Below are 18,681 nucleotides of genomic sequence, written 5' to 3'. Positions count from 1 at the left end.
CAAATACTCAATGGCCATTAAATGTTTCCATCTGAGAAGAGTCAGAAAGTTTCTTTGGCCGAAACCGGTTTGGCTCAGTGGATAGAGCGTCGACCTGTGGACTGAAAGGTCCCGGGTTTGATTCCGGTCAAGGGCACGTACATGGGTTGCGGGCACATCCCCAGTGGGGGGCGTGCAGGAGGCAGCTGATCGATGTTTCTAACTCTCTATCTCTCTCCCTTCCTCTCTGTAAAAAATCAATAAAATATTTTTTAAAAAAAAGAAAGTTTCTTTGTAAAACCAGGAAATCCATGGGATATTCTCAGGTCACGTGTGAAACGGAGAAACCGGGACTTGGCATGTTGGGGCAACGCCTGACTCCTGACGCCGGCCTGAGCGCCATGTGAAGGCAGCAGAGGGCTGCCCGCGGCCCGGCTCCCAGGCCCGTGTCACCGTGGAGAGGCGCGGGAGGGGCAGCAGCGCTCACATCAGTGAACAAAGGAGAAGACATCTCTGACGTGAGAACGAGACCACGTTCGCTGGAGACGCTGCCACGCTCATAACCAGCTCCGCTCTCCCCCCGAAGCTGCAGGCCCCATTCCCTAACTGTCACAGTCGCCTGAGATGAGGGCTGCGTGTCAGCTCCTTGTCACCTCCACTCCGCATCTACCCGTCACCGAAAGGCGGACGGCCAGCGGGCCCTGCAGGACACACAGCTGCAGTCACTGCCTGTGGATGTGGGTGCCGATCTGCAGCGAACACTTTCTGTGTGATTCTGAGCAAATTCTCTAAATTTGTACTTTAAAAATCAGTATTACCTTCCACAGTAATAGTCCCTAGTTTGTTTTTTTTTATTCCATTTATCAGGGTGACATTAGTTAGTAGGATCATATAGGTTTCAAGTGTCCATTTCTGTGACACATGATCCACTAGCCATCAGGAAAACGCAAATCAACACTACAATTGATTTGCACCACCTCGTGCCTGCTGGCGGGGCTGCTCTCCACAAGGCAAGCCGCAGCCGGTGGTGGGGAGGGTGGAGAAGGCCTCGCTCTCTGCCGTGGGAACAGACTGTACAGCACTACGGCGGTTCCTCAAAAATTAAGAACAGTTCAAACAGTCGCCAGTGGTAGAAACCAATCTGCTCACTGGGCTACGTGGACAAGGGCAGTGAACAGCCGCTCCCTCGGGGTCCAGGCACAGGCAGAGCTGGCGTGGCCGTGAGCACAGCAGGTCCCGGGTTCCTCCGTCCTGCCCTGTGCGTGACTCCAGGCATCCCTGTGCTAACTGAGCATCCCTCGTTTCCGTTTCCTTCTAAACAGATTAGTAGTTTACGTAAGAACACTTGATCTAGACATGACAGACTGAGGCAGAACCGTGCCTTTCGGAACGGGCAAACCCCCGCGTGCGGGCGCTGAGACGGAGGCGGCGCTCACCGTAGGCCTGCTGCTGGCCCGCGTAGCCCTGCTGGCCCGGGTACTGCTGCTGCGGGGGCGCGTAGCCCTGCGGGGGAGGCGGGCCCTGGTAGGCCTCCTGCTGCTGGCCGTACTGGGCGCTCCCTGCGGGGGACGGAGAAGAGGGAAACTGAGAAGTGTGCTTAAGGAACTCTTTCCTCTAAGATGCAGAGCCCACAACACAAGAACAAATAAAATGCCATACTGATTTTGTAAAGTTAACAAAACAAAGAAAAAACTCAAACCAAACAGAAGGGTTTCGGCCAAACACACTGCAGTTAAAGCCAATTTGCAAGGTTCAACTGCAGCATTTCCAGCGCCTCTGCCATACGAGCATTACATTGACTGGAACATCACAGTCATAGGTCATGACTAAGCTAAATGAAATAAAAAGACAAAATTAAAGACACTACGAGAGCACACGCTAGCTACACGAGGTCAGCAAGCTGCTGCCTAAGGCACTACACTTGTGGGGGAGACCGCACACAGGGACACACACGACACTGGAGAGCTGGGCTGTGTTCAGACAGAAACTTCCACGGAGGAAGCAATTATTTGTACATGTTTTAGTCTTTTTACGGTTGTTAGAAATGGCAGGTCATGGTTACACGTGGTAAATATCTGTAAGGAAATGATTCTGGTTGTTCTGGGCTCCCTGTCATCTGAGACAGCCAGCAACTACGGCTCTACAAGAGCTGTGCACGGGAGAAGCCTAGCAAGGCTGGGGCTCCTGTGGGAGGGCATGTGTGTGCACGTGTGAAGGTATAGCGATACCTCCTTCGTAGTAATGTTGTGAGGAATCCTCATAAGGCCTATCGTAGCCTTGCTCAGGATACGACGGTTGCTGATAACCGTGATCATTATGACCTACATCAATTCGACAAGAGACAGGGAGAAACGTTAATGGCCACTGAGTGAAAACCCTAAATATATTTAAACTTTCAGATAAAACTGAAAAAAGAGAGAAAGAAATGGAAATACATAAAAAATAATTTCAATTGCATTAGCCAAATATTTAACAATGTGATTGTTTTCATATCAAGGTAACTTGCAAATTTTCTTAAAAGCAAAAAACAGTAGTTTTAAAAACATTACCCTTAGTCTTAACTCTGATAATCCTCATTGAGGAGAGAAAAAACTTTATCTTTCTTTTTTTTGTAAATAACTTGAATTAAATTCCAATAAACAAAGGAAACAATTATCATATTTTGTCAAACACCAGTTCTGGGTGCCAATGCCATAGCATATGCTAAATACTGTAAAATACAAAAGAGTTCATAAATTTTTTCCCTGAAAAAAACTGAAACAAATTTTTCACTCTATTTACTTGAATATAGTATCTCAAAATATTTCTAGATGCAAAAATATAATGCTTAATGTTGCCATTCTAGAAGCCCACAGAAAATATTTCTAGGGTAACATAAACATACACCTTCATGAAGTTAATATTGTATCAAGCAGAGTGCACCTTTACTTTTAAGACACGATAAATTTCGCCTGCAAGATGACTGGAGTTTAGTGAAAATCGATCCTCTAGTCCTTTGAATTAAATTGCACAAAGAAATGCAGGGACTAACCTTTCAGCTGGCGGGTCTGAGCCACAATTCAGTGGCTCCCTAACTAAGGAAGGAGGAACAGTTATGAATCAGTGCTAGACTCAGGGCTCTAGTATCCAATGTTCCTACACCATCTCATCAATATCTGAATGGAGGGTCAGCGAACCGGGCCTGCTCTAACCCCGCCTGCCTGCTTCTAGTTAGAGCTGTTTTCATGCTGCGACTCGAGTCCGGTGGTTGAGATCAATAGCCCGTGGCACACAAAGACGAAGAGGTTTTCTCTCTGGCTCTTTACAAAAACTCTCCATGTTTCTGCATAAATATCCAAACAGTAAGAGCTGGTGATGGTGGCTCAGTGGACGAGCATCAACCTAGGAACCAGGAGGTCACCGTTCAATTCCTGGTCAGGGCACATGCCTGGGTTGCAAGCTTGATCCCCAGTAGGGGGCGTGCAGGAGGCAGCCAATCAATGATTTTCTCTCATCATTGATGTTTCTATCTCTCCTTCTCCCTTACTCTCTGAAATCAATAAAAATATTTAAAAAAAATAAAAAATAAACAGAGTAAGAAAATATCCAATGCTGTCTAAGAGAATTAGTCGTTGTAAATGGAACAAAGAATCTACGTAAATGTCAGACAAACATATTAACACACACTTATGCAAAATGATACCGGATAACGTTTTAAATCCCAATGAAATAGGATGTATTATTAATAGAACTTTAAAGTTCTGATATTTACAAAAATAACATCTATTTTGTATAGAAAGGTCCTATTTATAACATTACAAATTTCATATTTCACGACATACTCCGGACCAACCAAACTAACAGTACCAAATTCAACTCAATTACTTAAAATATATTTTAAAAGTTAAGCAAACCAATCATTTATATTCAGCAAACTTCCTAATAAAATTTAAGAACCTAGATTTTACCTTTTTAAAATATCTATAGTCTAAGAAATTACTTAATACAGTGTCTACATGTAAAACAACACTGAATAATCCGGGGCAATTCTAACCAGCATCACCCCCACATGTTCCCACTAACACAGGTACCGTGTGCAGCTCTGCAGGCGAGTGCTGCTGGGCCTGCGTGGCAAAGCCTCCGTGGTGAACCCGTGTCCTGCCATGACGTACCTTCAGGATTCACACAGATTAAAAATGGCGGCAAAATGACTTCTTAAATACACCAAATCATACCCTCTTGCTAGTTTGCATCGGCTCCCAGGAAATGGTCCAACTAACACTTCAGCTGTAGATTCTTGGCTTCCCTCGTTTCCCTTCTGAAGGGGCTGACTGTGAGTGAAGGCTTCGGCAAACCCTCCTGTGCCGCGGAACCCTCCGAGGGGCCCGCTGTGCGAGTCCCCCCTCTTCACCCCCGCACTGCAGCTGGCAGACACGCAGGAAGCTGGGCGAGCTGGGCGGGCGGCGACAGGCCCCGGGCGCCGCTTTTACTACCACCCTCAATGCCGCCTCCTACTAAAACTCGCCATTCAGCCGAACACCTAAAATAAAATCTGTTTCTAAATACCTTTCCTCTTCCACTAACTCCACATACAACTATATTCTGGGTATAATTTAGCCTCCAAATCTTTCCTCAAATGCAAATGCTACTGTATACAAATCATAGTTCTTTAAGAAGTATGCAACATCAACTAAAATGATGAAACAAAAAAACTCGAGAAAGTCTATGCGTTTATACAATGCATAAAAGTAAACCAATAGACACTTTATGGTATATGAACTATCTCAATAAAGCAGTTATTGAGAAAAGCAAATGGATAACGTGAGTTTTGGTTCAAAGGAACAACTCAAATAGAAAAGGATCCGCTTTTACAAACGAAAGGGCTGCAATAACACGTGACCCCGACGGCAGAGCTGTGGACTATCTAACCAGACAGACGCGGACACGGACGAGAGCCGGGCGCTGGCCCTGGTGCTGAGGTGGCTGGAGTTCTAAATGGAGAAGCAGCGTATCGTTAGTTTCTTCAGCCCCACGACGTGTTGGGGAGCTTCCTGCGTGAGTAAGGGCGGGGACAGACACGGGAGGCGAGCGCTAGGGGAGATTACCATCAGGGTAATACTGCTGGTTCATGCCTTCCGGAGGACCCTGTCCGCCGTGACTGTACTGGTCCCCGTAATAGTCCTCCTGGCCCGAGTACTGCTGGGGCGGGCCTGCAAAACCACAACGGGCGAGACGTCAGCATGGGTTCCCGGGCGCCGAAGGCTTCTTCCCGATGATGTCACGGGAGTGCATTTCTCCGCTGCCGAGTCCCCTCCCTGCTTCGGCATTCGTACACTTCTCACGCTTCTCATGCACACGTGTACATAAACACACAGCCAACACCACACACATTTCACAATAACTATTGCTAAGACCATACATGCAATATCAAGCAATACCAACTCAAAAACACAAACACTAGCTTCTTAAGAGTGTCAAACTACTAGAAAATTAATTTCCTTTTTATTTTGATATTAGAGCAGTTTAAAATAAATGAGGGTTTGTTTCTGACCATATATTTAGTACATCCTCAAAAATAAATGGTATTTTCTGCTGCAAATGAGCTTTTGATATAAAATTTTATGATGTAATCTTTTCCCAGAAAAGATTAAAGGAAAGCTGAATACCAGGAAGTTCCTATCCAATTTGTAACCCTTTGTACCTACTATATCCACTACCTCTCAGGAAAAAAATATATAGTGGGGTTTTTTTAAAACACACACACACACACACACACACACACACACACACACAAAAAGCCTAAGCAGCCGTTATGACTGGTCAAGGGAACGACCGGTCAACCAGTCGCTATGATGTGCACTGACTACCAGGGGGCAGACACTCAATGCAGGAGCTGCCCCCTAGTAGTCATGCACTCCCACAGCCAACCTCCCACGGTCCCTCCCCCAGGCTGGCTGGCCCTGATCTGCCCCAAGTGGGACTGGGCGAGACAGCCCCGATCGCTGGCCAGGCCAAGGAACCCCACCCATGCATGAATGCGTGCACCGGGCCTCTAGTCTGGAAATAAAAGCCCTAACTTTGCCTGGATGAAAGCTCATTAAAATGGAAAGCCTCCCAACCACTGTTATTTCTATGAAGCAGGACATGTCCAGCTGGGCTCTTACCCTGCTGGGGCGGTCTATAGGGTGGGATCTGCCTCTGGCCCATCATGTGATTGCCTTGGCTGACCTGGCCCATCATCCCCATGGGCGGCTGCTGGCCCTGGTAGTGCTGCCCACCGCCCTGGGGCATGTTGTACTGCTGGGAAGGAGGCTGCTGGTGCATCATTGGACCTGGAAAAACACAAAACATGCACATGATCTTCTTTACGTATAATATTAACATCTTAAGAGAAATAGAAAAATCTTTTATTATCATACTAAAGGCCCAGTGCATGGATTTGTGCACATTGAAAGGAAATTAATTAGAAGAAATATTTTAGAGGCCAGGGAGGGACCACGGGAGGTTGGCTCCAGGGCATGTCTGGCCCTTCTTGCCCAGTCCTGATTGGCCAGACCCCAGCAGCAAGCTAACCTACCGGTCGGAGCATCTGCCCCCTGGTGGTCAGTGCATGTCATAGCAACTGGTCAAACGGTCGAACGAACGGTCAGACACTTAGCATATTAGGCTTTTATTATATAGGACTAGAGGCCTGGTGCACGAAATTCATGCACAGGGTGGGGAGGGTCCCTTCAGCCCAGCCTGCAAACTCTCCAATCCTGGACCCTTTGGGGGATGTCCGACTGCCAGTTTAGGCCCGATCCCGAAACTGGCAGTTGGACATCCCTCTCAAAATCCGGGACCGCTTGTTACTAATTGCTCACCTGCCTGCCTGCCTGGTCACCCCTAAGTGCCCCCCCCCCCCCCACTGGCCTAGTCGCCCCTCACTGTCCCCCGTGCCAGCCTAATCGCCCCCAACTGCCCCTCTGCTGGCCTGGTCACCCCTCACAGCACCCCCCCCCCCCCCCCTGCCGGCCTGGTCACCCCACGCAGCCTGCTTGTTCAGTCGTTTGGTCATCCCTCACTAACCCCCCTGCTGGCCTGGTCATAGGCAGCCATCGTGTGAGGGTGTATGGGTTAATTTGCATATTACCACTTTATTATATAGGATAATTTTCTTTGATTCTAAAGTATCAAAACTTAACTGAAAGTATTTTATTTTTCCTGAAGAGATTTTTTAATACATTGAAAATTTCTTCACTTATTTCCATCCTAATCTCTCTTTTGAAAAGTAACTTATATTTCTTTAAATCAGATCCCTACATAGTCATTTTCTGAAGTCGTCTTTCTATTACAAAATTCATAAATTATGGGAACAAAGCAAAAAATAACGTAACAATTATAGTAAAAGAAAAAACTACACATTAGTACAAAAGATGACATTTTTAAAAAAGAATAGTCGGTCCTCAAGTTTGAAATGAACAATTCCTATGACTACAACTCCTTTCTCCAAAAACAATAACTATTCTCCTACACCCATGTTGCTGCTAGCATTCTTTTCTTCTTCTTCAAATCTTGTATCATAGCAACCTATACAGCAACAACCTCCATTTTCTGTGTGCACGCTAACTTCTCAGCTCCAGTTTCTGAGAAGTGTGTCCACCTACCGCAGCTGCTGTCAGAGTCACTATCGACTTCGTGCTGTCTCCTGGCTGCCAGCTGTATGGAGAGACGTCTGAACTCCACTGACCTAACTGACCTAAGAGAAGGAAGCAATATTCCATCCTGGCACTACACTTGGGAGAGAAAAATGGAGCAAGCACCAGTTCTGTGCAGCTACTTTCACTGACAATTTATCTATTGTCTCCCTTTGTTTTCAGTATATCTCCATCAAAGTTACAGAAAATATCTCGTATTAATATTTAAAATTTAGAATATATTATTTCATCACAAAGAATTATCAACAGATTAACATTGACTTCCTTTATCTGAATTCACTTTAGTGATTTATCGTAATCAAAATCTAGAAAATTTTACAGCAAATACATGAAATCTATCTTATACTCGTAACCTCACCACATTTCATAATTGAGAAAGCTTCAGGCTGGCGATATGCCAAATGTTTAACAGGCAATTAGCAGAACAGAGCGCCACTTACCGGTTTCTAGCTATGATTCACAAGAATACTTAAAAGAGAAACATGATAACAATTCCATTCTCTGAGACGGTAATAAACGCTAATAGACTTCACACCACTCTAACACAAGAAGAGAGCAGCACCTCCACTAAACGCTGTAATAACAAATTATGTGACAATTATCTTTAAATGCTGAAACTCGGCATCAGAAAACATCCATGTAAATCAAGGGCAATCCATACAAATTAATATATCCTTACCAGGTGAAATGAACCACAGAGTAGGTGAGCTGTTAGGGGTTGTACTTACAACAATAAAATTCTATTTTCTCAATTTTTTAGCTCTAAAGCTTTCATTGATTAGCGTTCAAATTATTCATTGATTAACTTTTTTTATTTACAAAAAAATCCAAAAACATAGACTCTCAAATAAACTATCAAAGACATAAAAATAAATAAGCTTACATAAAAAGTTAAATTAAGCAATTTAATTTCTAAATGTAAAAAATAAAAGTATTTTAAGCTAATTTCAAACTCAACATTGCTTTTAATTGCTACTCACATCCAACTTACATTTTTCTACATCAGCTGACAACCTGAAAAGGCTGCTGCGGCGCCCGCGGCACACACAGCTCGTTACCTTGGTTTGGCTGCATGCTCATGTTTGGTCGGGGGCCGTAGTTCCCCAGGGGCTGGCCCTGGCTCATGGTCATCTGGCTCTGCACGGGCACGCTCTGGGAGGACGGCACCGCGTGGCTGTAGCCGCCCATGGCCCCGTGGCTGCTGGCGGGCATGCTCATGGAGCTGTTGGTCAGGCTGAGCTGGCTGGGCCCAGGCCCCTGCAGAGGCATGTGGCTGGGCCCTTTGAAGAAAGTGGTCAAAACCAAAATGCGAAAGTTAAACAGGGTCTGCATAAAAGGACCTTACCATTTTGGGTTTTGAGGTTTTTTTGCATTACCATGGTAATAATACCAAACAACAACTTTAGGATTTAATCAATAGTAAACCAGGAAAGTGCTTTACATGAATGAGAGCAGACACTGTGAGGTGAATGTTGTTATCCCATTTTACAGATTAAGAAACTAATTCTTTTGAAAAGCCGAAAACATCTGAAAAAGAGAAACAAGAGAGGACTAATTTTATAAGAGAACAAAAAAATAAAGCTGGAATTAAAAGTGTGTAGCATTTGCCCTAGCTGGTTTGGCTCAATGGATAAAGCGTCGGCCTGCGGACTGAAGGGTCCCAGGTTTGATTCTAGTCAAGGGCACATGCCCGGGCTGTGGGCTTGATCCCCAGTAGGGGGCGTGCAAGAGGCAGCCGATTCATGATTCTCTTTCATCATTGATGTTTCTAGCTCTCTCTCCCTTTCCCTTCCTCTCTGAAACCAATAAAAATATTTTTAAAAAGATAAAAGTTAAATTTCATTTTTAAAAAAATATTTGTAGCATTAGCACATAAATAAACTAAAAGATCAATAAACCCAGAGCCGAGTCTAAAAAGAGACCCAAATGCTAATTCAGTAAATAATTATAACGGTGATACTAAGTATCGGTGGACAAAGGAAAGACAGTTCACTAAATGATGTTGTTACAATTGAGTAGCCACCTGGAAAAAAACAAGTTGACCCCTACCACATTACTTCCATGAAGACTAATTCCAGATGACTAAAAAATTCAACTTTAAAAAAGAAGAAAGGAAAAGAAAAGAAACCATAAAAGAAAATTTTAGAAAGGAAAATTTTTTAAATAATGAAATGGAAAGGCCTTCTTAAGTTTGCCAGGCAATCCAGTCACACAGATTGATAAATTAGACTACATGAAAATAAAAAATTTGAACAAGACCAAAACAAACCAAAACCAAAATTAAATAATAAAAATGTAAACTGGGAAAATGTTCTAATAAGTCATATCACAGACCAAACTAGTAAAACACCACCAGCAGTAAACGAAAGGGCAAAGGACATGAATGACCATCTCACACAAAAATGACAGGAGGCCATAAACATAGCAGACTGTCTGCTTTGCTTATAATATAAAAAGGCAAATTAAAACTATGAGACCCATTTTCCATCTTTCAGACTTGCAAAGATAAAAGTTTTGACCCAACTATTATGAAGAAGTTCCTTCATACATTGTTCAGGGAATATAGACATGAAATGCATGTAACTTGAACTCAGCAATTTCAGTTCTAGGAATATATATATATGCCTGACATGCAAAGTGTCCCCTCGGGAGTTCAACCGACCAGGAGTTCGATTGCTCACTATGCTGTGCGCTGACCACCAGGGGGCGGCGTGGGAAGAAGGAAGGCCCAGGCCAGCAGCTGGCAGCCAGGGAAGGGAGGCCCCTGTCGGCAGCTGGCAGCCACTAGGGACCCCACCTGTGCACGAATTCCGTGCACTGGGCCTCTAGTTTATCTTATAAATATACAAGCTCTTTTGTGTGCATGTGTGTACACATACAAAATTGTATGTTTACTTATTTTCTTATATTTTACAGACATATTCGCAGCAGCATAATTTTTAATACTAAAAGAATAACCTATATTTCTACCAGAAGGGAACGGCTCACATAAATTAGAGGCATCCATAAAAAAGAATGCAGTGCCTCACTAAAAAGAAAGAGGCGCCTCTATATACTGAGTGGTCTCTAACATAGGTCTTTATGGTCTCGTGATCGCTAAGACACACCTTTAAGAGGGGAAGAAATGACATGTAAAACTACCTCATGTCTGCTCCTGTTTCTGAAATAAGAATAAGAGGTTCCCACAGAGAGCACCTGGTGACGGACAGCCCGACGCCAATAACCCGGCACCGAGTGTCTGGTGAGGCAGACTGCCTCTCATACCTTCCGATCTGGGTACCAGAGGCTGTACTGTCTATTCTTTTTAAAAATCAGTTAATTCTTAACAAAGAAACCTGAGACTGAGAGGTTATTTGACCAAGAACAAGCAGCATATAAATAGTTCTGCCACTTAGATAAAATATTGAAAACGAAACTAAAATAGTAAAAGCCTAGATATGAATTTGTGTGAACAGAAGAGCTGGATAAATGCTCTGAAGAACTTACTAAATAAAGAAAATACAGTAACCGGACTTCTAACTTCTCCCACCCTAACTATAGCTCGCCATCAGTGCCGTTGGGAGATCTGCAGTAGCCGGGCCAGCCGGGTCATAACCAGCCGAAACTCTCTGGATTGTCAAGACTGTCACTACTCCAGGTGGCCTCACACACGAACCGGAACGTCACGTAACAATAATCACGTTAACTGCCGCTCAACTGCTTCTTCGGATTTAAGGCTTGAATGTTATATGGAAAAGTTAAGTCAAAATCCTAATGAAAGGTATGCAAAATTAAAAATAAAATAAATCACAAAACTTCTAACTTGCTACCTCTCCGTTTTAAACACACTGGGTCCTGATGAACTAAGTGTGGATTCAGCAAAAATATTCCTCCTGCCTGCACCCTGGGAAGCAGTCGTGTCCTTCCTCCTACCTCCCTGTCCCTGCGTGGGCACCGGCTGTGGCAGGAAACAGAAGCAGCCCCGTGGCCACCGCCCCAGCCCCATCAGCCTCTACGGACGAGGCTACGTCCTCTTCCGCTCGCTGCCCTTTTAATTCCTTGCCTGCCCCTCACCCCGGTCACCAAAGCTGCCAACCAACACAACCAGCTCCGAGGACGCTCTCCTAAGGATGCTAATTATTAATTTTAAAAATAAAGTATTCTGTTACTTTAATTTACTTTCATTATTGATATTTGTATGATGCTTTCCTTTGTTAATGAAAACAACCTTTGTCATTAGAAAGTAAAAATATTCTCATATTAACTGTAGAAAACACCCCACCAAAAATTATGGTCATGGGCTCTGGCTGTTATAAAACAAAATAGTTTAAAGATAGCTCTCAGATGAAAAATTCAAACCAGCAAAAGGGAACTAAAAAAGCACCAATGGCGGAAATATATCCTAAGTGCCTCTGAACTTAACATGAGTAAACAGTAAAGGAAACGGCTCACGATGTAAGGAAACTGACATTCGTTCTCAGCTTGTAACCTGGCTTTAACACCAACGTCCGTGTGTGTATTGTTGTCACACACACCTGGGCCAGCGCCCCAGCACCAGGGAGGCCGCTGGGCCTCGGCCCGCACGCGGCTTTGTTTCTTTCCCGGCGCTCCCAGGTCACTGGTTCCGACCAACACGTTTTAAAACAAAACTCAGGCAAGCGTTAGGGCGCCTTTTCATGAACAGCCCTCGATGCCTTAGCCATGCACAATGCCCTTTTCTCCCAGAAGCTCCTGCAGCCAGCCCCCCTGCCCGGCCCAGGCCTAAATTTAGCAGCTCTGTGCATCGGAGGCGCCTGGTGCCGGCGCGGGGAGCCCCGGGCGGCCTGGTGAACACTGAATACAGGTCACGTAGCTCGGCAGCTAACCAACTCCGAGAGCCTGCACCCGGGGGCATTCGGAGCAGTTTTGTCATCAACAATCTAGGGTCCCTGGAGCCCCCATGTCGTTTCAGTTGCTAAGCAACTCTGGTGTTAATGTCTTAGAGGAGAAAGCCTTACCCGGCATCTGGCCGTTCATCTGGTTCTGCATGTGGGGCGCAGGGGGCCCCCCACCGACCATCCCATCTGAAGGCACGTTGTGAGCGCGCGGAGGGGGCGGGGCGCCGCTCGGGTTCATCCCTCCGGGGCCCAGGGGCATGTTCTGTGTGGGCGGCTGAGGAGACAGGAAACGGGAGCGTTAGACGGGGCGCAGGAGGGAGCGGACGGGACGCAGTTTCCCATCCCACATCACTAACCGGAGCGAAAACAAGTGCATTTCCATTTATTTTAATGCATTCTGTCATGGGCTCATTAACGTATTTAATATACGCGCAAAACTTCACAGTATCATTAGCACGAACATATCACCTGTCCACCTCAGACCACAGGAACACAATAAAAGTATATTTTAGTTTATAAAATCTCGATGAAAATAAAAATTCTAACATTCTATACAAAAACCATTTCCATTTATTATGTGTAAGGATCTCTAATGTGTCCACTGTTGTTATTTAAATTGTTTTAAAGATTAAGTCTCCTTTCATTATAAATATATTTAGATGTGTTTACTATTAATGATGAATTTTACCTGGAAAGAAAAAACAGTAACCAAAAATTATTAAAGAACTAGAAGACCCAAAATGGAACATACTTCCTAGTGCGGAGGGGGAGGTGGCTTTGGCGGGGCAATGCTTTAACCCGCCCAGCCTGCGCTCCGCATTCAGCCCAGCCCGCTGCGCCGCCTGCTCCCGATCGGAGCGTTACTGATGGCCTCCGCGGGGAGAGCCAGCTGCCTCCGAAGGACGCCCTGGCAGCCGTCCTAATGGCAGTGTGAAGGCAGCACTGCCTGACCTTGAGAGTTCACCAAGGGCGACGGAAGCAGAGACCACCTGCCTCCCTTCTCGGGGACATGGGGTGGGGAGGGCAAATGGTCCGTCTCCCTCCAAGCCCCCTTGTGAGCAGGAGGACAGGGCGGTGTTTTTTCAGGTGGAGGCAGCCTTCCTTCTCTACTTCTGTGTGCCCTGAGCACGGCGTCCATTCCTGTAACCAGTCATCCCATTGCTTCCAGTTCCCCACAGCCAGTGAGGGGCGTGGTCTGCACCGCCCACACACTGTGCACAAGCCCCCAGAATGCTGTGGTGCAGCCACCACACGGGACACTCAGCTCTCCGACTAGTTAGTGATCGAACAGCCAAAACGACCAGCGCTGCCCGAACAGCACTCACCACACTCACCACCTCGGCTTCGTCACTACGAGGTCCGCACAGAAGTGCGCTTCAGTCAGTATTTTCTCTTCATTCTCACCTTAAATTCTTCCAACACCCACTGATCTTGTTCAATTTTCAAAAAAATTACCAAATATCAACTCAGTGTCACATTCTTCATTTTAAAGTACCTTTATCATCCTTCAAACGTGGCGGACCTGGACCCTCGCTTGAAAATAAAAATTCCTCCTCCTACTGTCATATCCCAATTTCCTATTGAAAGTTCATGTTCTCACTCTCAATAGGCATCAGTTTTTCCCTTTCCTGTGATTCGATTCATAAAACATAAGGACCGCAGTTCCCATCATAAGAGAGCATCTACCTAACCCTCCTCCTAATACAGGTTATCTAGACAGACGTGGGAACAACGCCCGCACAGACAGGAGGGTTAGGGCCTGGAGAGGGGGAAGCCCAGATCAGCTTCAGGATCCCCGGCTCTCCCGGCCCCGCTCTCCCGGCCCCGCTCTCCCGGCCTGGCTGTAATGGGAAAGTATGGAGCACCCGTGGCAAGTGGCAGGCCCCTGCACTGAGTGGAAGACAGTCAGTCTGGGGACCAGAGAGCTGGAGACTAAAGAACCAGGGGAAGGGGGGGGGGGGGTGTCAAGAAAACAGCAACTGGGAAGCGCGAGAGCTGAGCAGAGGTTTAGCTTCTGCCCAGGACGAGGGGGGCAGAGACTGCGGTTTAGGCCCCATGAACAACCCACGCTCTCTCCTGAGACGTCCAAACAGCCTTCCCACAGATGAAGGTCAAAACTGAAATAGATCAACCCTAAAACGTTTTATGGTGAACCCTCAAAAGGCTCCAGGGGATCCGTTAGCGCTTCACCTACCAAAGTAAAACTTAACTCTCGGAGGAATAGCAAATAGAATCCCTACAACTGCTCATTCGTAATGCCTGGCATTCAATTAAAAACTACAAGGCATGCCGAGACCGGTGTGGCTCAGTGGATAGAGCGTCGGCCTGCAGACTGAAGGGTCCCAGGTTCGATTCCAGTCAAGGGCATGTACCTTGGCTGCAGCCACATCCCCGGTGCGGGGTGTGCAGGAGGCAGCTGGTCGATGTTTCTCTCTCATCGATGTTTCTAGCTCTCTATCCCTCTCCCTTCCTCTCTGTAAAAAATCAATAAAATATATTTAAAAAATAAAAACTACAAGGCATACTGACAACAAGAACAAGTGGTCAGCCCAATTAGGATGCTTATAACAATTTTAAAAAACTACAGGAAGTAACAAGTATGGGCAGCTGTGGAGGAAGCGAAACTTTCGTCAACGCTATTGGGATTGTACTTGGGGCAGCACTGTGGAAAACCACTGGGCAATTCCTCAGAGAGTCACAGAGCTACCACATGATCCAGGTATAGATCTAAGAGAACTGAAGATACATTCACATACAACTTGTACACAATGTCACGGCAGCATCCTATCTAATAAAAAGGTAATATGCAAATTAACCATCACTCCGCTACACCCACAAGCCATGCCCACCAGCCAATCAGGAGCGAGTATGCAAATTAACCCAACCAAGATGGCTGCAGCCACGGAGCGAGCAGGAGGCTTGGGTTTCCCCGGCAATGGAGGAAGCCAAGCTTTCTGCACACCCTGGCTGGCCAAGGCCTCCACTCAAGGCTACAAAGTTTCAATTATAGAAGATAAATAAATCCCAACAAAAATGGCGGCAGCCACGGAACTGGAGAGAGCAGGAGGCTTGAGTTGCCCCCGACGATGGAGGAAGCCAAGCTCCCGCAGCCCTGGCCTGCCTTGGCCTCCGCTCAAGGCTACAAAGTTTCAATTGTAGAAGATAAATAAATCCCAGACACCAGGGCCTCCACTTGGGTCGCCAGGGGGTGTGGCCGGCCTGCAAACCACAACAGGCCCCTCACCCAGGCCTCCCCACGCCCCAAAGGGACCCCCACCCTGATCCGGGACACCCTTCAGGGCAAACCAGCTGGCCCCCACCCATGCACCAGGCCTCTATCCGATCTAATAAAACAGTAATATGCAAATTGACCATCACTCCAACACACAATACGGCTGCCCCCATGTGGTCAAAGATGGCTCCCCCCATGTGGACACAAGATGGCCACCACAAAATGGCCAGCAGGGGAGGGCAGTTGGGAAGGACCAGGCCTGCAAGGGAGGGCAGTTGTGGGCAATCAGGCCAGCAGGGGAGGGCAGTTGGGAGGGACCAGGCCTGCAAGGGAGGGCAGTTGGGGGCGATCAAGCCTGCAGGGGAGGGCAGTTGGGGGCAACCGGGTCTGCAGGGAAGGGCAGTTGTGGGGGACCACGCCTGCAGGGGAGGGCAGTTAGGGGTGACCAGGCCTGCAGGGGAGAGCCGTTAGGGGCAAACAGGCTGGCAGGGGAGCAGTTAGGCATCAATCAGGCTGGCAGGGGAGTGGTTAGGGGGTGATCACGCTGGCAGGCAGAAGCAGTTAGGGGCAATCAGGAAGGCAGGCAGGCGAGCAGTTGGGAGTCAGCAGTCCTGGACTGTGAGAGGGTCCCAGACTGGAGAGGATGCAGGCTGGGCTGAGGGACACACCCCACCCCACCCCAACCCCTGTGCATGAATTTCATGCACCGGGCCTCTAGTTATTCATAATAGCCAAAAAAAGTAGGGGGGGGGGAAGATACGTGTCCATCAACTGATGAAGGACAACAAAATGTGCTGTCTATATCCATACCATGGAATAGTACTCAGTCACAAACCGGAATGAAGGACTGACACATATTACAACACAAACCTGGAAAACACTATGCTAAGTGAAAGAGGCCGAACCCAAAAGGCCACACACTGTACAACCCCATTTACATGAAATGTCCAGAAAGGTAAAAGCCAGAGACAAAACACAGGTTGCAGATTTGTTGCTGGGGCACGAGCAGCCATTGACAGCCAACTCCAGTCTGGGACGATGGAAATATTTTGGAATTTCAGGTAGGGATGACCGTTGCACCGAACTATGACTATACCAAAAACCACTGAATTATATACTTTAAAGGGTTAAAATGACAAATTTAATTTGAGTTTTTAAAAAAGTGAGTAAATGGACAACCATGAGAAATAAAAACTAGAAAAAGACACACTGGCCATTCACATGTTGGAGTTATCTGAGAGACTTTAAAATAACTGTGACTGATACGTTCAAGGAAAAAAAAAAACACGGGAGATGGAGAATTTCAGCAAAGTCCTAGGATTCTTAAGAGTCCAATAGAAATTCCAGACCTGAAAGCATCATCACTGATATTAAGAATACACTAGTTTAACCCTAACTGGTTTGGCTCAGTGGATAGAGCATTGACCTGCAGACTGAAGGGTCCCAGGTCCGATTCCAGTCAAGGGCATGTACCGTGGTTGCAGGCACATCCCCAGTAGGGGGTGTGCAGGAGGCAGCTGAATCGGTATTTCTCTCTCATCGATGTTTTTAACTCTCTATCCGTCTCCCTTTCTCTCTTTAAAAAAATTAATAAAATATTTTTTTTTTAAAAAGAATACAGTAGTTTAGTTTGAGCAAAAGTGAGGATTGGTGAGCTGAAAACACACATATAGAAGCACATGACATGCCCAGAGAAAGTAGAGAAAATACAAAAAATGTGTAAAAGATGGTGAAAGGGTCTAATGTAATATACCAGTACATCTAACTGAGTTACAGAAGCAGAGAAAATGAAGCAGCCATAATGTCTGAAGAATGGTAACGAATTTTCCAAAGCTAATAAGACATGAGTCCCTAGCAAACATGGAAAGCTCTACAAGCTTCAGCATGATAAAAAAGATGGATCTAGAAACATCAGTCAAAGCCCCCAAAAAACAAAGTCAACGAGAAAACCTTAAAAGCAGCCAGGGAAAATAAAACACATTATCTCAGAGTGACAGCAGTAAAACTAACATCAAAAAAACAGAACAAATGAAGTTCAACTATTACACGTTTTCTGTGTTTTTCAAGGTGTTCAATTTGCCCACGTTGGCCACCACCTCGGCTACCACGTGGCCCAGCTACCGCCAGCTTGTCTCTCACGCTGACCGCTGCGCCCGCCTCCCAGCTGGACCCCTACCCGCTCCCGCTCCCGCTCCCCCACAGTGACTGCTCCACGCGGCCATCAGGAGGAGCGTGTCAAAATCCACCATTCACTCTTCTGCTCAAAATCCTCCCCGAGTTTCCGATCTCAGAGTGAAAACCAAAGTCCTACAAGCCTGGAGGAAGGCCTACAACAGAGGACCCGCGGCCGCCGGGGTCAGCGGGCTGGAGCAGCAGCCCAGGCACCCAGGGGCGGCCGGAGGCACCCAAGTGATGTTTCTCTCTCCTCCGTCTTCTCACCGCCCCTCTCCCTAACCCGGTAAAACGTACCCTCGGGTGAGGATCAGAAACAAAGGCAGGGCCTGTCCACACAACTTCCTTAGCGCCCCCGGTTGTCACAGGAGCCTCCATGTTCTCTCCGCGCAGGCCCTGGGCCGCAGGACCTCCAGGCCCGGCTCCTGCTTCAGACACTCCCGCCGGCCTCTGCCCCAAGGCCCCGGCTCAGGGAGGCCGCCTGCCCCCCTCCTCTCCTCCCCTCCCCGCCTTTCCTGCTCGCTTTTCCTTCCCTGTAGCCCTTACCACCTAACAAGGGTGCGGCGCCATTACTCCCAGGCCGCCTTGCCCGTCGGAGGGCACAACCACGGCAGCAGGAGTATTCGTCTGGCTGGTTCACCGATGTTTCCAAAAGCACCTAACCGCTCCTGCCTGTCCCCTAGCGGACACTTCATGTTTAGTAAATAAATGAAAAAACTCCATTGAAATGATTTACCACAAAACGAAAAATTCTTCCACAATAACA

At 46.7% G+C, this 18,681-nt stretch overlaps 1 protein-coding gene across 5 annotated transcripts in view; it reads right to left on the bottom strand.

The window, feature by feature from the left end:
- SS18 (SS18 subunit of BAF chromatin remodeling complex) overlaps positions 1 to 18,681 on the bottom strand; it is a 44,249-nt gene that overhangs the window by 7,531 nt on the left and 18,037 nt on the right. For 4 of the 5 annotated variants that reach the window (XM_054723839.1, XM_054723840.1, XM_054723837.1 and 1 more), the window contains exons 4-9: positions 12,632 to 12,785; positions 8,714 to 8,935; positions 6,123 to 6,290; positions 5,064 to 5,168; positions 2,208 to 2,300; positions 1,416 to 1,538 (exon numbers count right to left, since the gene is read on the bottom strand). In XM_054723839.1, coding sequence (XP_054579814.1) covers positions 1,416 to 1,538; positions 2,208 to 2,300; positions 5,064 to 5,168; positions 6,123 to 6,290; positions 8,714 to 8,935; positions 12,632 to 12,785 — 865 coding nt within the window. The remainder of the gene's footprint in view (positions 1 to 1,415; positions 1,539 to 2,207; positions 2,301 to 5,063; positions 5,169 to 6,122; positions 6,291 to 8,713; positions 8,936 to 12,631; positions 12,786 to 18,681) is intronic. The other variant, XM_054723841.1, reaches the window with a different exon arrangement.

The sequence above is a fragment of the Eptesicus fuscus genome, chromosome 12, assembly GCF_027574615.1.
Source record: "Eptesicus fuscus isolate TK198812 chromosome 12, DD_ASM_mEF_20220401, whole genome shotgun sequence".
In the NCBI taxonomy this organism is placed as follows: Eukaryota; Metazoa; Chordata; class Mammalia; order Chiroptera; family Vespertilionidae; genus Eptesicus; species Eptesicus fuscus.
The sequence above is the reverse complement of the archived record's forward strand: the minus strand, read 5'-3'. Positions and strand labels throughout refer to the sequence as shown.